Source organism: Berghia stephanieae, chromosome 5 (genome assembly GCF_034508935.2).
Source record: "Berghia stephanieae isolate SIO BIC M18660-M18661 chromosome 5, UCSD_Bste_1.3, whole genome shotgun sequence".
Lineage (NCBI taxonomy): Eukaryota > Metazoa > Mollusca > Gastropoda > Nudibranchia > Aeolidiidae > Berghia > Berghia stephanieae.
Window position 1 is genome coordinate 44559028 of NC_088364.1, and position 14830 is coordinate 44573857.

A 14830-nucleotide genomic window follows, 5' to 3' on the forward strand; every position below is an offset into this window, starting at 1 on the left:
CTCATTGGAAAAGGCAACATCGTAACATCGTGACATTCCGAAACAACAATATTTGTGGTGCCTAATCGAATAGGTGACTATACTCACAACACTCTGACACTTTGATTTTTTTAAAATGAGCTTTTATATAGCGCAATATCCATTAAACGTGCTAAAAGTGCTTTACAAGGGGTCCCAGACCAACAGCAACACTTAACATGTAGGACGTGAATGGCGCCTGTTACAATTTTTCAGACAGAGACGAATCCAGGATCTTCCGATCCAAAAGCGAGTGTCATACCACAAGACCATATAGCTGCACTTTAAACATCCCAAACTCGACTCAGCTGTAAATTAGTAAGAGAAGTGATGGGCATTGTGAGAGTGCTCGTGCGAAAAGGTGTTGAACTGGTAGATTGCGCTTTATAAAATCAAAAATTGATTCCATTCGGTCTCCGGGAAACATCAAGACAAATGCTCTATGTTCATCTGCCTATTTGTATATGATATATTGACGGAAGAGACGTGATTCCAAACAGTAATGCGATCATAAAATGTATCGTAGGAGTAAAAAGGACTCTTATAAAAGAACAAAGTAAACGACATTTCGGCCTTTGGGTTTCTTCATGTAAACAAGAAAAGGAAATATGTTATATTACCTTGGCATTATAGTAAAAACATTATAGGTAAAAATGTGTGTTTGTGCGTGTGTGTGTGTGTATGTGTGTGTGTGTGTGCAAGGGAAGGAGAGAGAGTGACAGAAAGAATGACAGAGAGAGAGAGAGAGAGAGAGAGAGAGAGAGAGAGAGAGAGAGAGAGAGAGAGCGACAATGAGATAAAGTAATGAGATGACATGCAAACCAAATGTGATCATATCATTATAGGCAGAGGAAATCAGAATTACTAGAAGAGAACTCAACTTAATTTCGTAGTCTATTCCGTATAGAATTTAGATTTAAGAATAATCACAGGTTTAATTTTTCAATTTTGAACGGATTTCGTCGACGTGTACATACACGGAAACACGTACAAATAAGTGCACGTCGGATTTCTTCATTCAAAATAACATCTTTCAAAGTTTTACAATAAAAATAACCCGATGCATGAGAACGGAAATACATTCATTTGTGTGCAGGGTTTTGCCCAAGGATGAAAAAAGTTCACAAATCTGAAGGAGCCTGCCCCCTCATTCCGCGCCCCCCCCCCCCATAAAAAGACAAGAACAATGCCCCCCCCCCTAAAAAAAAATCAAACATCCAAAAACAAAACAAAAACAAAACAAAAACAAAACAAATTAATTGAAATAAAACGAAGCAAAGCAAAAAGAAACAAAAAAAAAAAAAACAAACAAAAAAAAACCAAACAGATCTCACCCCCCCCCCCCCCCCCCCAAAAAAAAAAAAAAAAAAAGAAATCAAACTTGAAGGCAAACAAAAAGCAAAGAACTCACCCACACATACACACACTCACGCACACAGTCGTGTATAGGTATATATATATATATATATATATATATATATATATATATATATATATATATATATATATATATATATATTGTCTTGTAAAATACGATCTGAAGATGATTATCATAAGTCACAATTACGTTCGTAAGTCTATATGACCTATTGGATAAGGTGAAGTAAATCTTACTTAACGCTTGCTTCTTTGTGGGTACTTTTTGACATGCTTTTGCTTCGAGTGCAATATCAATGACAATAACATTTATATTTGTTGTTAAAGCCATTCATAGTTATGTTAATTGTTATCATTTAGAATATTAACTGTCTATAACAGTTAAATCTCCCGCGTCCAAGTTTCGTTCGTTCCACTGAATGAAAAGGGCGTGTCAACTTGGCCAACGTTCACGTGACTCATTGCAGCCAGTGAGGGGAGGATTGCCCGTGTTCGTTCACTGTGTGTTCAGTGCAGGTTGCCAGTTTGGCATTTTAAATGCCAGATTCCAAAAATCTGGCATTTTTGAAAACCGTTTGGCATTAGAAAAATCATTTGGCATTTGGCATTTTCATTTGGCATTTTCTTTTCTGTATATTATACTTCAAATGACACCCTTTCTCAACCGTGGTGTAGTGGTTTAGCACTCCACTTAGTAGTCAGTAGGTAAAAAAATACCCCAAAAAGGAAATTTAGTATAATTCAAAAAAAAAAAATTTAAAAAAAAGAAAAGAAAACACGCAAGCCGCCAGGATATGATAGTAAATTGTCTATCAAAAGTGAGTAGTTTTCTTATGGGGGTGGGAGTCAACAGACTTTGGCATTTTTTTTGAGTGTTTTGGCATTTTTTGAGTCTTCCCCTGGCATTTTGTTGAAAAATAATCTGGCAACCCTGGTTCAGTGTTTCATCTGTGCTTCCGTCTTTACGCGACGGGGACCTTGAGTAGCTTCCTTTCTCGTGTTTACATTCTATAATGGAATAAGTGTTTTACCGGTGAAACATTTCACTTTGAAACGTTATATAATTGTTTTAAGGAAAACGTAAACTGTGTTTTAGCATTTTTCGATTTTTGGAATATTTTTTTTTCTTCCCATGTTTGTTTAGGATCTCCGTTTCCTCTGATCCCGGAAAAGTCAAACAAATCCTTTCAAGATGGCCGACTTCGATGGTGCCTCGGCTCTGACAGCTACTGAACTCAGTTATTTGGCGATTGACCGCTCACTAATCAATGACCCTGCAATTCAAGCAGAATGGGCATCCAAGAAATTGATTTGGGTTCCAGACGACCACTCTGGATTCGTTGCTGCAAGTATACGAGGCGAAAAAGGCGACCAAATAGAAGTGGTTGTTGAGGAAACCGGCAAGAAAAGTCTTATTCACCGCGATGATGTTCAGAAAATGAATCCTCCCAAGTTCAACAAAGTGGAGGATATGGCAGAATTGACATGTTTGAACGAAGCTTCAGTGCTGTTCAACTTGAAGGACAGATATTACTCTGGATTGATATACGTAAGTGGAATAATGAGTCATTTCGAGTGACTCAAACGACAGTTTGGACTCTCTTTGTCATAGAAAAGTGTCAAGAAACACTTCTTATTTGATTCTTATTCAATCTGAAGTTTTTCCTTGAACTTTTTTACCCCCTTCCTTTTAGGAGAAATTTATTTAGACCTCGTCACGACATTGCAAATCTATGTTAATAGCGATAGCTTCAAAAAGTAACACAGATAAGATAAATGAACGAGCCCTTCCCCTTGTCAAGGATTCATTGTAGGTGAAGCAGCGAGAGAGGCGTTTATTGCCGCTGTGATTATCCCCAGACACCTGTCTGGGGACTGGGGATAACCAAAATTCGTTATCCCCAGACATATATTTGAAACTCTGCTCCTTTAAACAAATATCCACATTCCACAATATGGAATGTTTCCAAAATGCACATAGAAATAAGGAAAGTTAATAAAATATCTATAAAAACATAAAATTAACCAACATTAAATCAGTTGTTACTACATATACACAATATGCGTCGACCTCGAAGTGGGTGTCATGGCCGAATTGTTTAGTCGTCTGCCCTGGAAGTTTTACCAGAATCGACGTTGTGGGTTCGAATTCTGGTTCCGACACTTTTTTAAATTTTATTTATTTTTTAATTGCGTCTTCTTTTTTTTTTTTTTAAATTCCGTCTTCTTTTCTTTATTTTTTTTGTGTGCGAGTCTATTCTTTTCTCCTTTTTGTTTGACCTTTTGTTCCGTTTCTGAACATGAATTTTAAAAAATTGTTTTTATTTTTTAAAAAAATTGTTTGTTTTTTTTCTCCTTTATCCGACCAATTGGTCGCTCTCTGAATATTTCTGTTTGTTTGCTTTTTAATTATTTATTCTTTTTAGACACTTTTTGAGACAGGTGTCTGGGGATAATGACAGCCGTTTATTGCTGGCTTTATTTTCTCCCCCTTTCAGATTTTAGTAAAAGTGGACAAGTTTCATTTTATGACAAAGAATTGATGCTCAAAATATTCATTAATCACAGGAAAAATGAAAAATGGCGTGCACTAACAAACTTTTGATCAATCAATGAGAACAGTCTCCACAGTACAAAAGTAGAAGTGTGTTCTCCACCTCCTTTTTTCACTAATGTCTAGGGTGCGGCTATGTTGTCTTGTGGTATGACACTCCATTTCGGATCGGAATGTCCTGGGTTCGAGCCTCGCTTGGAAAAGGCTCTTTTCTCAATTCTCTCACCATACTCGGGTGTAAAATGAGTACCTGGCCATTAGCAGCGTTTATGTCGGAAAAAAGTTATATTATTATATATTTATAATTTATAGGCAGTGTCTACGTACACGGTAACCGGGCACCTAGCCTCAGGATCTACGTACACGGTAGCTCCAGTAACTGGTTTGCCGCTACAATACAAGCTATGACCTCGCTCTGTAATGTGTGTTTGTGTGTGTGTGCGAACGACAATTTCCAGTCATAACTTTCTTATGGGCGAGTTGGGTCACAATTTGACTCCCACTGCTGCTGCTCACTAAACTGCCTAAAGTTACCGTGTACGTAGACACTCCGATATTTATATCGCCTAACCATGCATCCTGTCTTGTTCTGCATGTTACGTGTTGCTGTTGGTCAGGGACCCCTTGTAATTTGTAAAGTTCTGTGAGCACGTTAGTGGATATTGCACTAAAAGCACAATTAAAAAAAAATTTTTTTTTAATGATTGTGAGAGTCGGTTGAACTTAGTTTTGTTTTAGGTACCACATCTCACTGACACTGTTCATAATGTCAACTTGCTTAAGGGTATTTACTCCTCTTAATCGGACAAGGAATATTTGAGCAACATACCTGATTTTTTTGTTCACCTTGTTCACCTTCCTGATGACTGACTTTATCTGTGTGTGTGTGTTTGGGAGAGAGGGGAAATGGGGGGGGGCGTGAAGACCCACAACAAACATTTCTCGGCTTGTCATTTTCTTTCTTTTACACATTTTCCTATGTGTGAGGTTTTTCGTCCTCCCATAGTGGCAGGGATGTCACTTGTGTCTTCTATCCCCCTTTTTTCTGTTTTCCAACCTGCTTCCTGTCTTTGTTTTAGGAATGAGATTACTTGGAGGGAAGCAATCAAATGTATAGATATTGTTTTGGGAGTTAAGCTTTTCCTTATGAATCATCTCTCTTGGATGTACTGTTGTTTTATTGTTATGATTTGTAATCATTTGAGTGCATTCTTCTTGGTGGGGTGTTGTGCTTATGTCAGGATGAGACTTTTATATAATCTCAAACTAATTACACATATAGTGTGCTTTTGTATTCTAGATCTGTTCAAATGAACCGGTCCTCTATGTCTTACTTTTTCTCATGTCCTTTTACTTTTATTCGTAAATCTAGAAATTTTTGACTTTCCAATTTTCTTCTTTTGTTTACTGGGTCTGAAATGACCTAAATGTGTCGCAAGTGCCATTAAACTTAAACCCTTTAAAAAATAAACGCTTTTGATTCTTCTTGTTTTGTAACAACCTCAAGTTTGAGGACTGAGCTACATTTGCTTTTAAAATGAATTAGAATTTTAAAAACCCAGATTATATTAATGGAGGATTGTTGAAAGTTTCATATAATGAACGTTGGTGCTTGAGGATGCTATTAAAAAGATTAGGGCTGTCAGATTCTGCTGCATCAAATGCTAGACGACTCCATAGTCTAATATAATAGAAGATGGTTAGAAGGAATTGCTGTGACGAACTTAAACAGTAAAAAAAAGTCATAAGACATGTGTAACTGCAGTTGAGTATGTTTTTTTTTTCTAGGGTTTTACGGACAGTACTTTCCACCAGAAATAACAGTTCCACATTACCCTGCTGGTTGACAGTGGTGGGGGGGGGGGGGGGGGGGGGGTAAGGCTTAGCTTGTGAGTTGTAAGATCTGCCAATTAAGCTATCAGGATGTAGGTTGTCTCATGTCTAATACTCCCAGTAAACGAGATTGCCTGTGATTGTAGCATCTTACACAAACCGTTATGAATTTTTAATGGTATGAAACGAATGTCATTATTTCATATTGAACTTCAAATTTATACTTATATTTGGCCTCAAGTGTGCACTCAAATGTGCTGCTGTGCCAAGCGCCCAGTTTAATAGGAAAGTACTTAAAAAAAATTTTTTTTATAGGATTCATTCAGAATTTAGATGTGATGGTTAAAAGACAAAGCTCTTCAAAAATCTAATATTTGCAAAGATTTGCAATGTATGAATTTTAAAACTTTATGAATTGGAGAACTGATTATATAAATTTCTTTTTGCTTAGTAGAGGCATTTTTCCTTAGGTCATGCCTTAAAAAGTATGTCTAATTATAATTTTTTTTCTCCGAATGAGATTATGCAATAGAATAGATGAAGACCAGACAACATGAGTTTTTTTCATATAAGATTTGGTCTATTATATTATAATTAATTATATGAATGTGAGATGAAAATCAAACCATTACTTTTAAATTTGTCTAAAGCTCTATGTAGAGACCTCTAAGGGACTGCTTAAAACATGGGATCGTAAAAATACTAAGAAAAAGGTGAAAATGGAAAGGCATGGGCAACAGTACAACAGTGTTTTGTACTGCTTCCATCTGATGCCTTTCCATTTTCAATTTTTCGTGAATAAAGCTCTATACTATATATATCTTTTTTTTTTTTTCCCTCTTGAAACTATTAAACTTTACCTATAGCTGCTATTAGTTTAATGATTCTTTGATTTCTTTTGTATTATAGACATACTCTGGATTATTTTGTGTGGTTGTGAACCCCTACAAGCGTCTCCCTATCTACACAGAAAAGGTGATAGAACTTTACAAAGGGAAGAAACGACACGAGGTTCCACCACACGTTTTTGCCATCGCTGATTCTGCTTACAGGTGTATGCTTCAAGGTTAGTAGAAACATTAATTTTGTGTGTGTGACCGACAAAGGCCCAAAAAAAAGTGAATATTAGTACTGAGTGTTAAGACATGTGTGTGAGATGCCTACATCACTATACTATGACTGGTTTTTAACTCTAAGAGTTTGAATTAATAACTTATTATTGATTCAATGGGTCTAAGTTGTACTGCTCATTGGCATAATGATCTGGATGCTTTCACAAGAGGGATGACAGTGATGTAGTCTTTTTTTGTTGAGTAATCTTTGTTTTGTTATTGACGAGAAATCGATGTTAATTTTATCATAGGAGCTATTATTTTCTTTTCCACAAAACATTTTTCGTGTCGCAAATTATTAATACTTGGTAACTTCAGACAAAGGGGGTCCTGGTTGCTGAATAGTATGAGCACTCATTTCATACTGGTCATACAGGGATATAGTTGTGATATAGATCTATGATTTTTAACACCTTTTAGTCTTATGTATTTTAAAGGTGGCATCACATTTTAAAACCAGACTTGTGATAGGTTAAGTACAGACTAGTTTAAATTCTGAGGCCACAGTAAGAAAATCTTTCTGTCTCCTTAAGGATTCATACTGTGACATTCTGCTCCAAAAGGCTTACCGTGTAGACCATACAGTTTATATGCTTGTAGATAGTGGTTGGTGTGTGAGATTGGGTTAAGTATGAGTTGTTATGCAGGTCATGTTGCTGTAACTAAAATGTCGATGATTGGAAACAATGTTATCTCAGTGCAAATGACTTTTGTCTCTTCACTCTTCATTCGTCTCTGTTAACTGTTATCTTTATGTGAAGTGTTCATCAAGTGTTTTTATTGAGTTTTTTTTTTTCATTCTTTCATTCTTGTTTTTTATTTTTTTTTATTTAAACATTTTATTTTATTTTTATCATTTCCATTTTATGATAATGAGATGGTAGAATGTGCTTTGCTTTGCTTTTTTTTTTGTTTTAACTGAGTGTGGTGGGGTATTTTTTTTTTTTTAAATTTTGCATCGGCTCACAGAGATTAATTTCCGTCGCCTCTTTTTTGGTGTGTGTAAGTATTTAAGTAAGGATTGTCATCATTGAAGATGTTCAAGGAAATGAGCTCTTCACAGTCCTACACCCCTCTTTACGACTGACACTTTCGCTCTTCCTGTCTTTTCTCGATATCTTTTTATTTGTTTTGAATAGGACTCACATGATGAAGTAAAAACACAAACACGTTTTATTTTCTTTTTAAAAAAAATATTTTGGTTAAGCAGTCTGCCATAGTGTTGTCTTTTTTTTTTTTGGTTGTTTTTTTCATCTCTTCTTTTATAAGTATGAGATTATGATTAAGTTGAGAGAGATTTTTATATTCAAAGTTTGATCAATGTATTTTGCTTTGAGCTTTGACCCAGATTTCTGATCATTTTTGTTTGACAATTGATTTAAAAAAAAAAAATTTTTCCTTCGAAGTGAAGGCTGAGTGTCAGTCCTGAATTTTCTACACTTGACCCGTGTATGAATGAGTACTTGACGATATGCAATCAAACATTTAAAGAGTGCAGCATATACTATTCAAAAAGGACGGAAGACAAGCAACTCATGATGTAGTTTACTGGGAAATGTGAATAACAGCATTTTGAAAATGATTGAACAGCGTGAAATCAGTGGAAATGTGCCATAAAGACTTTTTCCCATTTGAAGAAACAATGCTTAACCTGATCAGGTTGTGCATTCATTTCCTGGTTACATTTATCCTTGCAATCAACTTAAGAAATCCTGTGATTTAGCAATTAATTTGATGAAGACATTTGTTTTCTATCATGAACATTAGTACTATTTGCAGTCAAAGTATTGTGGAAACATTGAAATCCACAATAGGAGACATGAATTTTTAAAATATACAAATTTATAGCACATTTTCATGGTTTGCCTACACCCAGTGTACTTCATAATGTCTCATTTTTCTTTAACTCTCCCCCCCCCCCCCCCCCCCCCCCCTCCTTCTCTTTCTCTCTCCCTCCTCTCCCTCCCTCTCTCTCTCTCTCTCTCTCTCTCCTCTCTCTCTCTCTCTCTCTCTCTCTCTCTCTCTCTCTCTCTCTCTCTCTCTCTCTCTTTCTCTCTTTCTCTCTCTCTCACTCTCACTAATATATAAATGGCTTTTATACAATAGGTATTGATGATAAATGGATCCTTTGACTCTTCTCTAGTTGTTTTTTTTGTTGTTTTTTTTTTAATGACCTCATCCTCACCTAACATCCATGATTCATATTGTATTCATATCTGGATACAGGTTGTGTGTCACCTAGCTAAATAATATGCAAATGAATGGCGTGTCGAAGAGTCAACCAATGACACCTGTTGAGATCGGGTCCACAGCAGAAACGGTTTTAGATTTATATAGCTGGTAAACACTCACTTCATGCCGCCACGGGACTTGTGTGTGTGTGTGTGTGTGTTTTTTTTTTTTTTTCCTCTTTATTATTGCTCCTCGGTTGTCTCAACTTTCGTTGGGTAATTTGAGTTTTTAGATATTTTGGAAATTGCTTTTCCATTGACCGGTGACAAACCTGTCTATTACGAGAAAAAAAAAATTAAAATTACGAAATTTTGAATCCATTCTCAGAACTTGATGAGCATCTATAGTCATTAAAACTTATTGAAAAAAAGTAGATGCTTACTGCATTATTTTAAGGATTTTGATGTGTTATTTAATCATTCTGAGTGTATATATATTATTAAGGTTAACTATAGTGACTACAATTTTAATCACCTAAAATTTACGAATTAAATTTTTATCAAGCAGGCAGGTCTGCAGTGTCCTATCCACAGGTTAGCAAACATTTTCCCTTTTCGTGCTGCAAGATTGATAAACTCTGGCTCTATGGGTCACATGTGTCTAAAGGATTAATCTGCTGTTCGCATCAAGAAAGCATCTAAATAAGAATCGAATAAGGTGCCATGTTCCTCTGACCTGTCAAAAGGTCCTAAGCGAATGGCTTCTTTCAATTCTCAAGTTTGACCTTGGGGCTAATCTAAATTGATCAATGTTTGATGTATCTGACTGAAATAAGAATTCTCCCCCCATTCAATTTATGGCAGTTCTTACGTGGTGGCGGTGACAGCTTGGAGCCTATGATACGAATCTCATACTATCTGTAACACATCAGTCTTAGTCATTGTCAACATAAACAAACACAAAATTATGATAATTTCGTTCAATAATGGGTGAATAATATGAGCTCTGAATCGTGACATGTTGAATTTTAGTGGAATGAGTGGTTTTTTTTTTGATGACATTTAGTGGTGGTTTTGCTTCTCTTAGCTTCGTTGTCATATTCTTTTTTTTTTTTTTTTTTCTCAAAATTTTTTTTGTTTTAATCTCTATCGTCATCGTCTCTTAATCCTCCTGCTCCTCCTCCCCAAAGCTAGGATGCCTTGTTTTTACATATCTCAACGTCTTGTGGTCAAGCATCTTACAAGTTAGTTCTGCCACTAGGTTCTAGTAATACTTAAATGCTGGAGTATGTGGGCCGAAAGATGTAATGCATTAAAGTTCTCAGCATTTCCTGACCACTAGGCATGCCGAGATCTTTTCTCTCGTCTATCTGGATATAACATGATATATTGTTTTTGTTATTGGTTGAAGAAGTGTATTGTGTCCGAAACGTTCAGTGTTTAGCACTTTGTTCATTTTGATACACCATAAGGTGTTACTAGCACACAAGTTCGATCTGTGCTCTGCTATGTCCTACTACTCACGCATTAGGAGTTGTAAAGAATTTTGAACTACGGTGATAAACATTCAACCACCTAATTATTCACGCCTTAATTCAACAATAGCAAGTTAACGATTACGTTTCCCGAACCTAAACGATCGACCAGCGACGAAGAAGAAAACCGGGATCTGCCTTCAGACGTCATAGCACGACGCCCGGTGCGCGATTTTTAACTCGAGCACTGGAGTCGTGTGGCGACGTCTGAAGTCAGATCCTGGTTTCTTCCTCGTCGTTGGTCGATCGTTTAGGTTCGGGGAACGTAATCGTTAACTTGCCAACATTATGACTATGTAGTACTACCTTCCCGGGGGTTCAACCGTGAGCAGCCACATTGAAAATGAAATTCCATTTTCTGATAAAACCCCTGTCTGTCTGTTTTTATTATCACTATCGCCACAATATGGCCTTGCCGTTTCCTTATCTTTACACCATTGTTCGCATGGCCCATTGCCTTCATTGCTTGACGTGCATACATTCAATATGCTACCCATGTCACAAGTCATAAAAAGTTATATTTAAAGAAAATGCAATTTGCTGCTCTGTGGGTTGGTGTCTGTTTCGGATGTGACTATCTGCTTATTTAATTTGGTATTGCCCAGGCCGTAGCCCTCGGATCTCCTCCCCCAGAAAAAAAAAAAAAGGGGGGGGGGGGACGACGACGACGACAGACGTTTTTTCTCGTGGCGGGCGAGTTTTTGAACTTTATTTTTTTTTTCTGTTCTCTCTCTCTCTCTCTCTCTCTCTCTCTCTCTCTCTCTCTCTCTCTCTCTCTCTCTCTCTCTCTCTCTCTCTCTCTCTCTCTCTCTCTCTCTCTCCCCCTCCCCCCCCCTCTCGAAGTTCTTTAATCCTACGCTTTGTATGATGCATAAGAGGGCTGAATGCCAATTATGTAGTTTTTTTCTTTTAATCGTCCATTCAACTTCCTCTCAGCTGGTGCATATATGAACTAATAGTAAATAGTATATATTTGATGGATATAATCATAATGTACTTCCATTCCAATGTGTTGTCATGATACTCCCTCGGTCGTGTTGTTATCAGAGGCTGGAATTAGATCAGTAGTACCAACACACGCACATTTTCCTTGTTCATACTGCTTACTTCGAGCCAAGTGGTCCGTCCAGTGGTCGTACATGGAAAGTATCCCCTCTTAAGCAATAGTAGTCAGTCGTAGGTAGTTAGTGGTACCTAGTTAGTAGTTCTGGTATCAGCTGATAACAACATACAAGTTGGTATGGCTATGGACATTCTGATGTACAATGACAAAGCACTTTTTTTTCTTTACTCCTAGTATTGATTAATTGATATGATTGTCAATTTGTCAAAAAACCTTATATCCGAGCCTTTTTCGAGGTTTAAGAATATTCGACAAGTTGATTGCCATCTTGACATCGATATTTGAAGAAGAAAGAAAAATTCTGGTCAAAATTTAAAAAATGCGTTTTGTCATTGTCGGTAGCATGGAGATTCTAAGCATATTTTCTCTATCTACATATTATCCAGTACTTACCTCACTCTTACGGACACTGCTGATACCGTTATGGTGTCAATAAATTTGTCTGCGAACTGGCGATACACAACAATTGACGAGCAGACATTATGGCTGAATTTGTAAAAAAGTAACGTAAGATAAAGATAGGATTGAATGAATGAATGAATAACTATAGCCTTCTTCATTTTTGTCCTCCAATGATGAAGCCTCTGCACTTTTTATTTATTGTTCCCATACCTTCATTCTATTTCTACACCTTCTGTGCGTTTGTTGTCACAGTGATACCCGTTCAGCAGCAGGAGATTTGTTTTGATTTTTGATGACTTTTATATATGGAGGAAGTTATAAGACCACCCGACATGGCTGTCTCTTTCTTCTACCAGGCCAATATCAGTACCTTATTATGCCCTTTTCGTCTCTATTTGTTCAGTCAGTCTGTAGATCGCCGATTTTCTCTCTGCGGACAGGATGTAGGACTACTGATAGGTTTCCTCTTGACGTGGCTTATGCCTCTCATTGTTTTGGGATGAGTCGTAGGCGTCTTTTGGAGTCCATGGCCGTGACGGAAGCAAACTATATGTTTTTCTTGTAAAGCATCTGTCTCGATTCGTGCGTACTAAAACTATTGGAGTGTGGTCCCGTGTCCCATCCGTATGAGACATTAACAAGTTAACGATTACGTTTCGAACGTAGTAGGTTGAAAACGTAATCGTTAACTTGCTATTAGCAGTTGGTCCTGTCCCGGGTTTTGACGTTCGTCAACGTTGCTTCTCTTCGACGTTTGTTGAGTCGACATAGGAGTGACTGTTGCCAGCGCTTAACTCATGTTTCCAGCTTTTCTGGTGCGTCCCAATTCTTCTTTGCTTGGTCTTAAAATTGTCGCAAGCGGCGGTTAAATATCTAGACCTGAACTGTCTGGTATTTTAACTGGTGCATTTTCTGCGTCACACGTTGCGAGTATCACCTGTAGAAGTCTCAGCAGATCGTGGGTCATAACGACATGAGGGTACAGGGCTGGTGGAAATAAATGTCACAGACCGGATATGATATGATTTATTGTAGTATGCGTTTGTCAGTATGTTTGTTCTATTGTGTTCTCTCTTTAAATCTATGGGACATGTCGCCAGCGCCGTGTTGACGATTTTAGTTTGACGGGAGCACTATAATATTGTTTTATTACATCGTGGACGGTATTACAATATATAACCCTGTTAATATCTCATGTTACTTTATTATAATATAATATGGTAATTCAGTATTTTGTATAATCAAGGACAGCTTGTTTATGTGTTGCTGTTCATTGTCGCTTAGATTCAGTATGAACTTTACAAAATAAATATTTTATAGAAGGAACGAATTTGACGTCACTCAGCTCTTTGTTATTGCTTAAGCCAGTCATTTTTTATGAGCAGTTCTCACTTAATCAGACTATAAACGTTTAAGGTTATACATAGTTTTGTGTGTTGGTACATTATATCTGGCTGGTGGATGTAATGGGTATTTTACCTTAACGCACAGCACCGTTATAGAAGTTGTAAGCTCATCATCTTTCCTTGTGATTTTTTTCTTAAATTTTTTTAAAAAATTCATTTATTTGTATCTGTCGTTTTCAAGCGTATTGCTTGATGTCATCTACCCAGTCAGCCTCTCGAGCCCCACGCCAATCTTTTCCCTCCTTTTAGGCAGATCCTATTTGCTCATAATATTATCCAGGAGCAGCCTGGAACAAGATATTGAACGTATGTTTTCGGAATTTTAAATCGGTAATTTTTTTTCCATATTTTAATGGCCGATTAAAGCGATCCATTTCTTTGAACCACCATGTTGCACATACTCCGCTTAGGTTGTGGCAATACGATATCGTCTAACGGGAGCATTCGGTGGGGGGTGGGAGTCGAGGTCATCTTCTAACCAACGGCAAAAACAATGCAAAAGTAATGTTATGTCACAGTTCAGTGAGTACACAATACAGGCTCGAATCTAGGCACTACGGAGTTATAGTTAGACACCGAAGCTCGCCTAACGAACGACTTGCCCAACACGTGACCATTTTTTTTCTCGCGTCCTCTCGTCTAATCTCGTCACTCCCGAATAGAAAGAGGAGGCGGAGCTCATATGATATAACGCAATGAAAGTTCTGTCCGATGACGGGTGGGGGGATATCACCTCTCAAAAACTTACCTTATTATATGAGATCTTGAGATTCTTATCCAATCATCGATTGCTCGTTTGACAGTTCGCTTGTGAACAGTTAGGAGACCATCTCTTGATTTATGGGCAGGCGGCTTTGCGTAAAGGCGGTGAGTGTTGTATACATCAAAGAGTACCGCTGACCGATGGGTAAATAGTGGTTGTGTAACCCAAAAGCCCTGCCGTCTCGACTGCAAGGTCTTGTATGTAATAGTTGCGTCACCATCTCAAGGCTCAGGAATTAATTAGTGAGCTGATTCAAACAATGTGGGTTTCAAATTTATCGTATACGTAATCATTTGGAAGCTACAGAGAAAGGTGTTTTTGTGTAATCCCTTTCACACACACACACGCGCGACACGCACACGCACACACACACACACACACAAACATATACAAACAATACACAAACAATACACATCCCTGGTCATCTATTGCCTATATTATTAATGTTAATATATACATCCCATGCTGATTGTCACTACCCCCCCCCCCCCCCCCCCCCCAACCATTTCAACCATCCAAGTACCAGCGGCCTTTTC

The 14830-nt window shown here is 37.4% G+C and overlaps 1 protein-coding gene across 1 annotated transcript in view; it reads left to right on the top strand.

Annotated features, from left to right (window-relative positions):
• Nucleotides 1-1848: 1848 nt before the first annotated feature.
• The window catches only part of LOC144972996 (uncharacterized), a 115566-nt gene continuing 102584 nt past the window's right edge, over nucleotides 1849-14830 (top strand). The window contains exons 1-3 of the mRNA XM_078914900.1: nucleotides 1849-1905; nucleotides 2336-2944; nucleotides 6692-6848. Of these exons, the coding sequence (XP_078771026.1) occupies nucleotides 2588-2944; nucleotides 6692-6848 (514 nt within the window). The 5' untranslated portion in view covers nucleotides 1849-1905; nucleotides 2336-2587. The remainder of the gene's footprint in view (nucleotides 1906-2335; nucleotides 2945-6691; nucleotides 6849-14830) is intronic.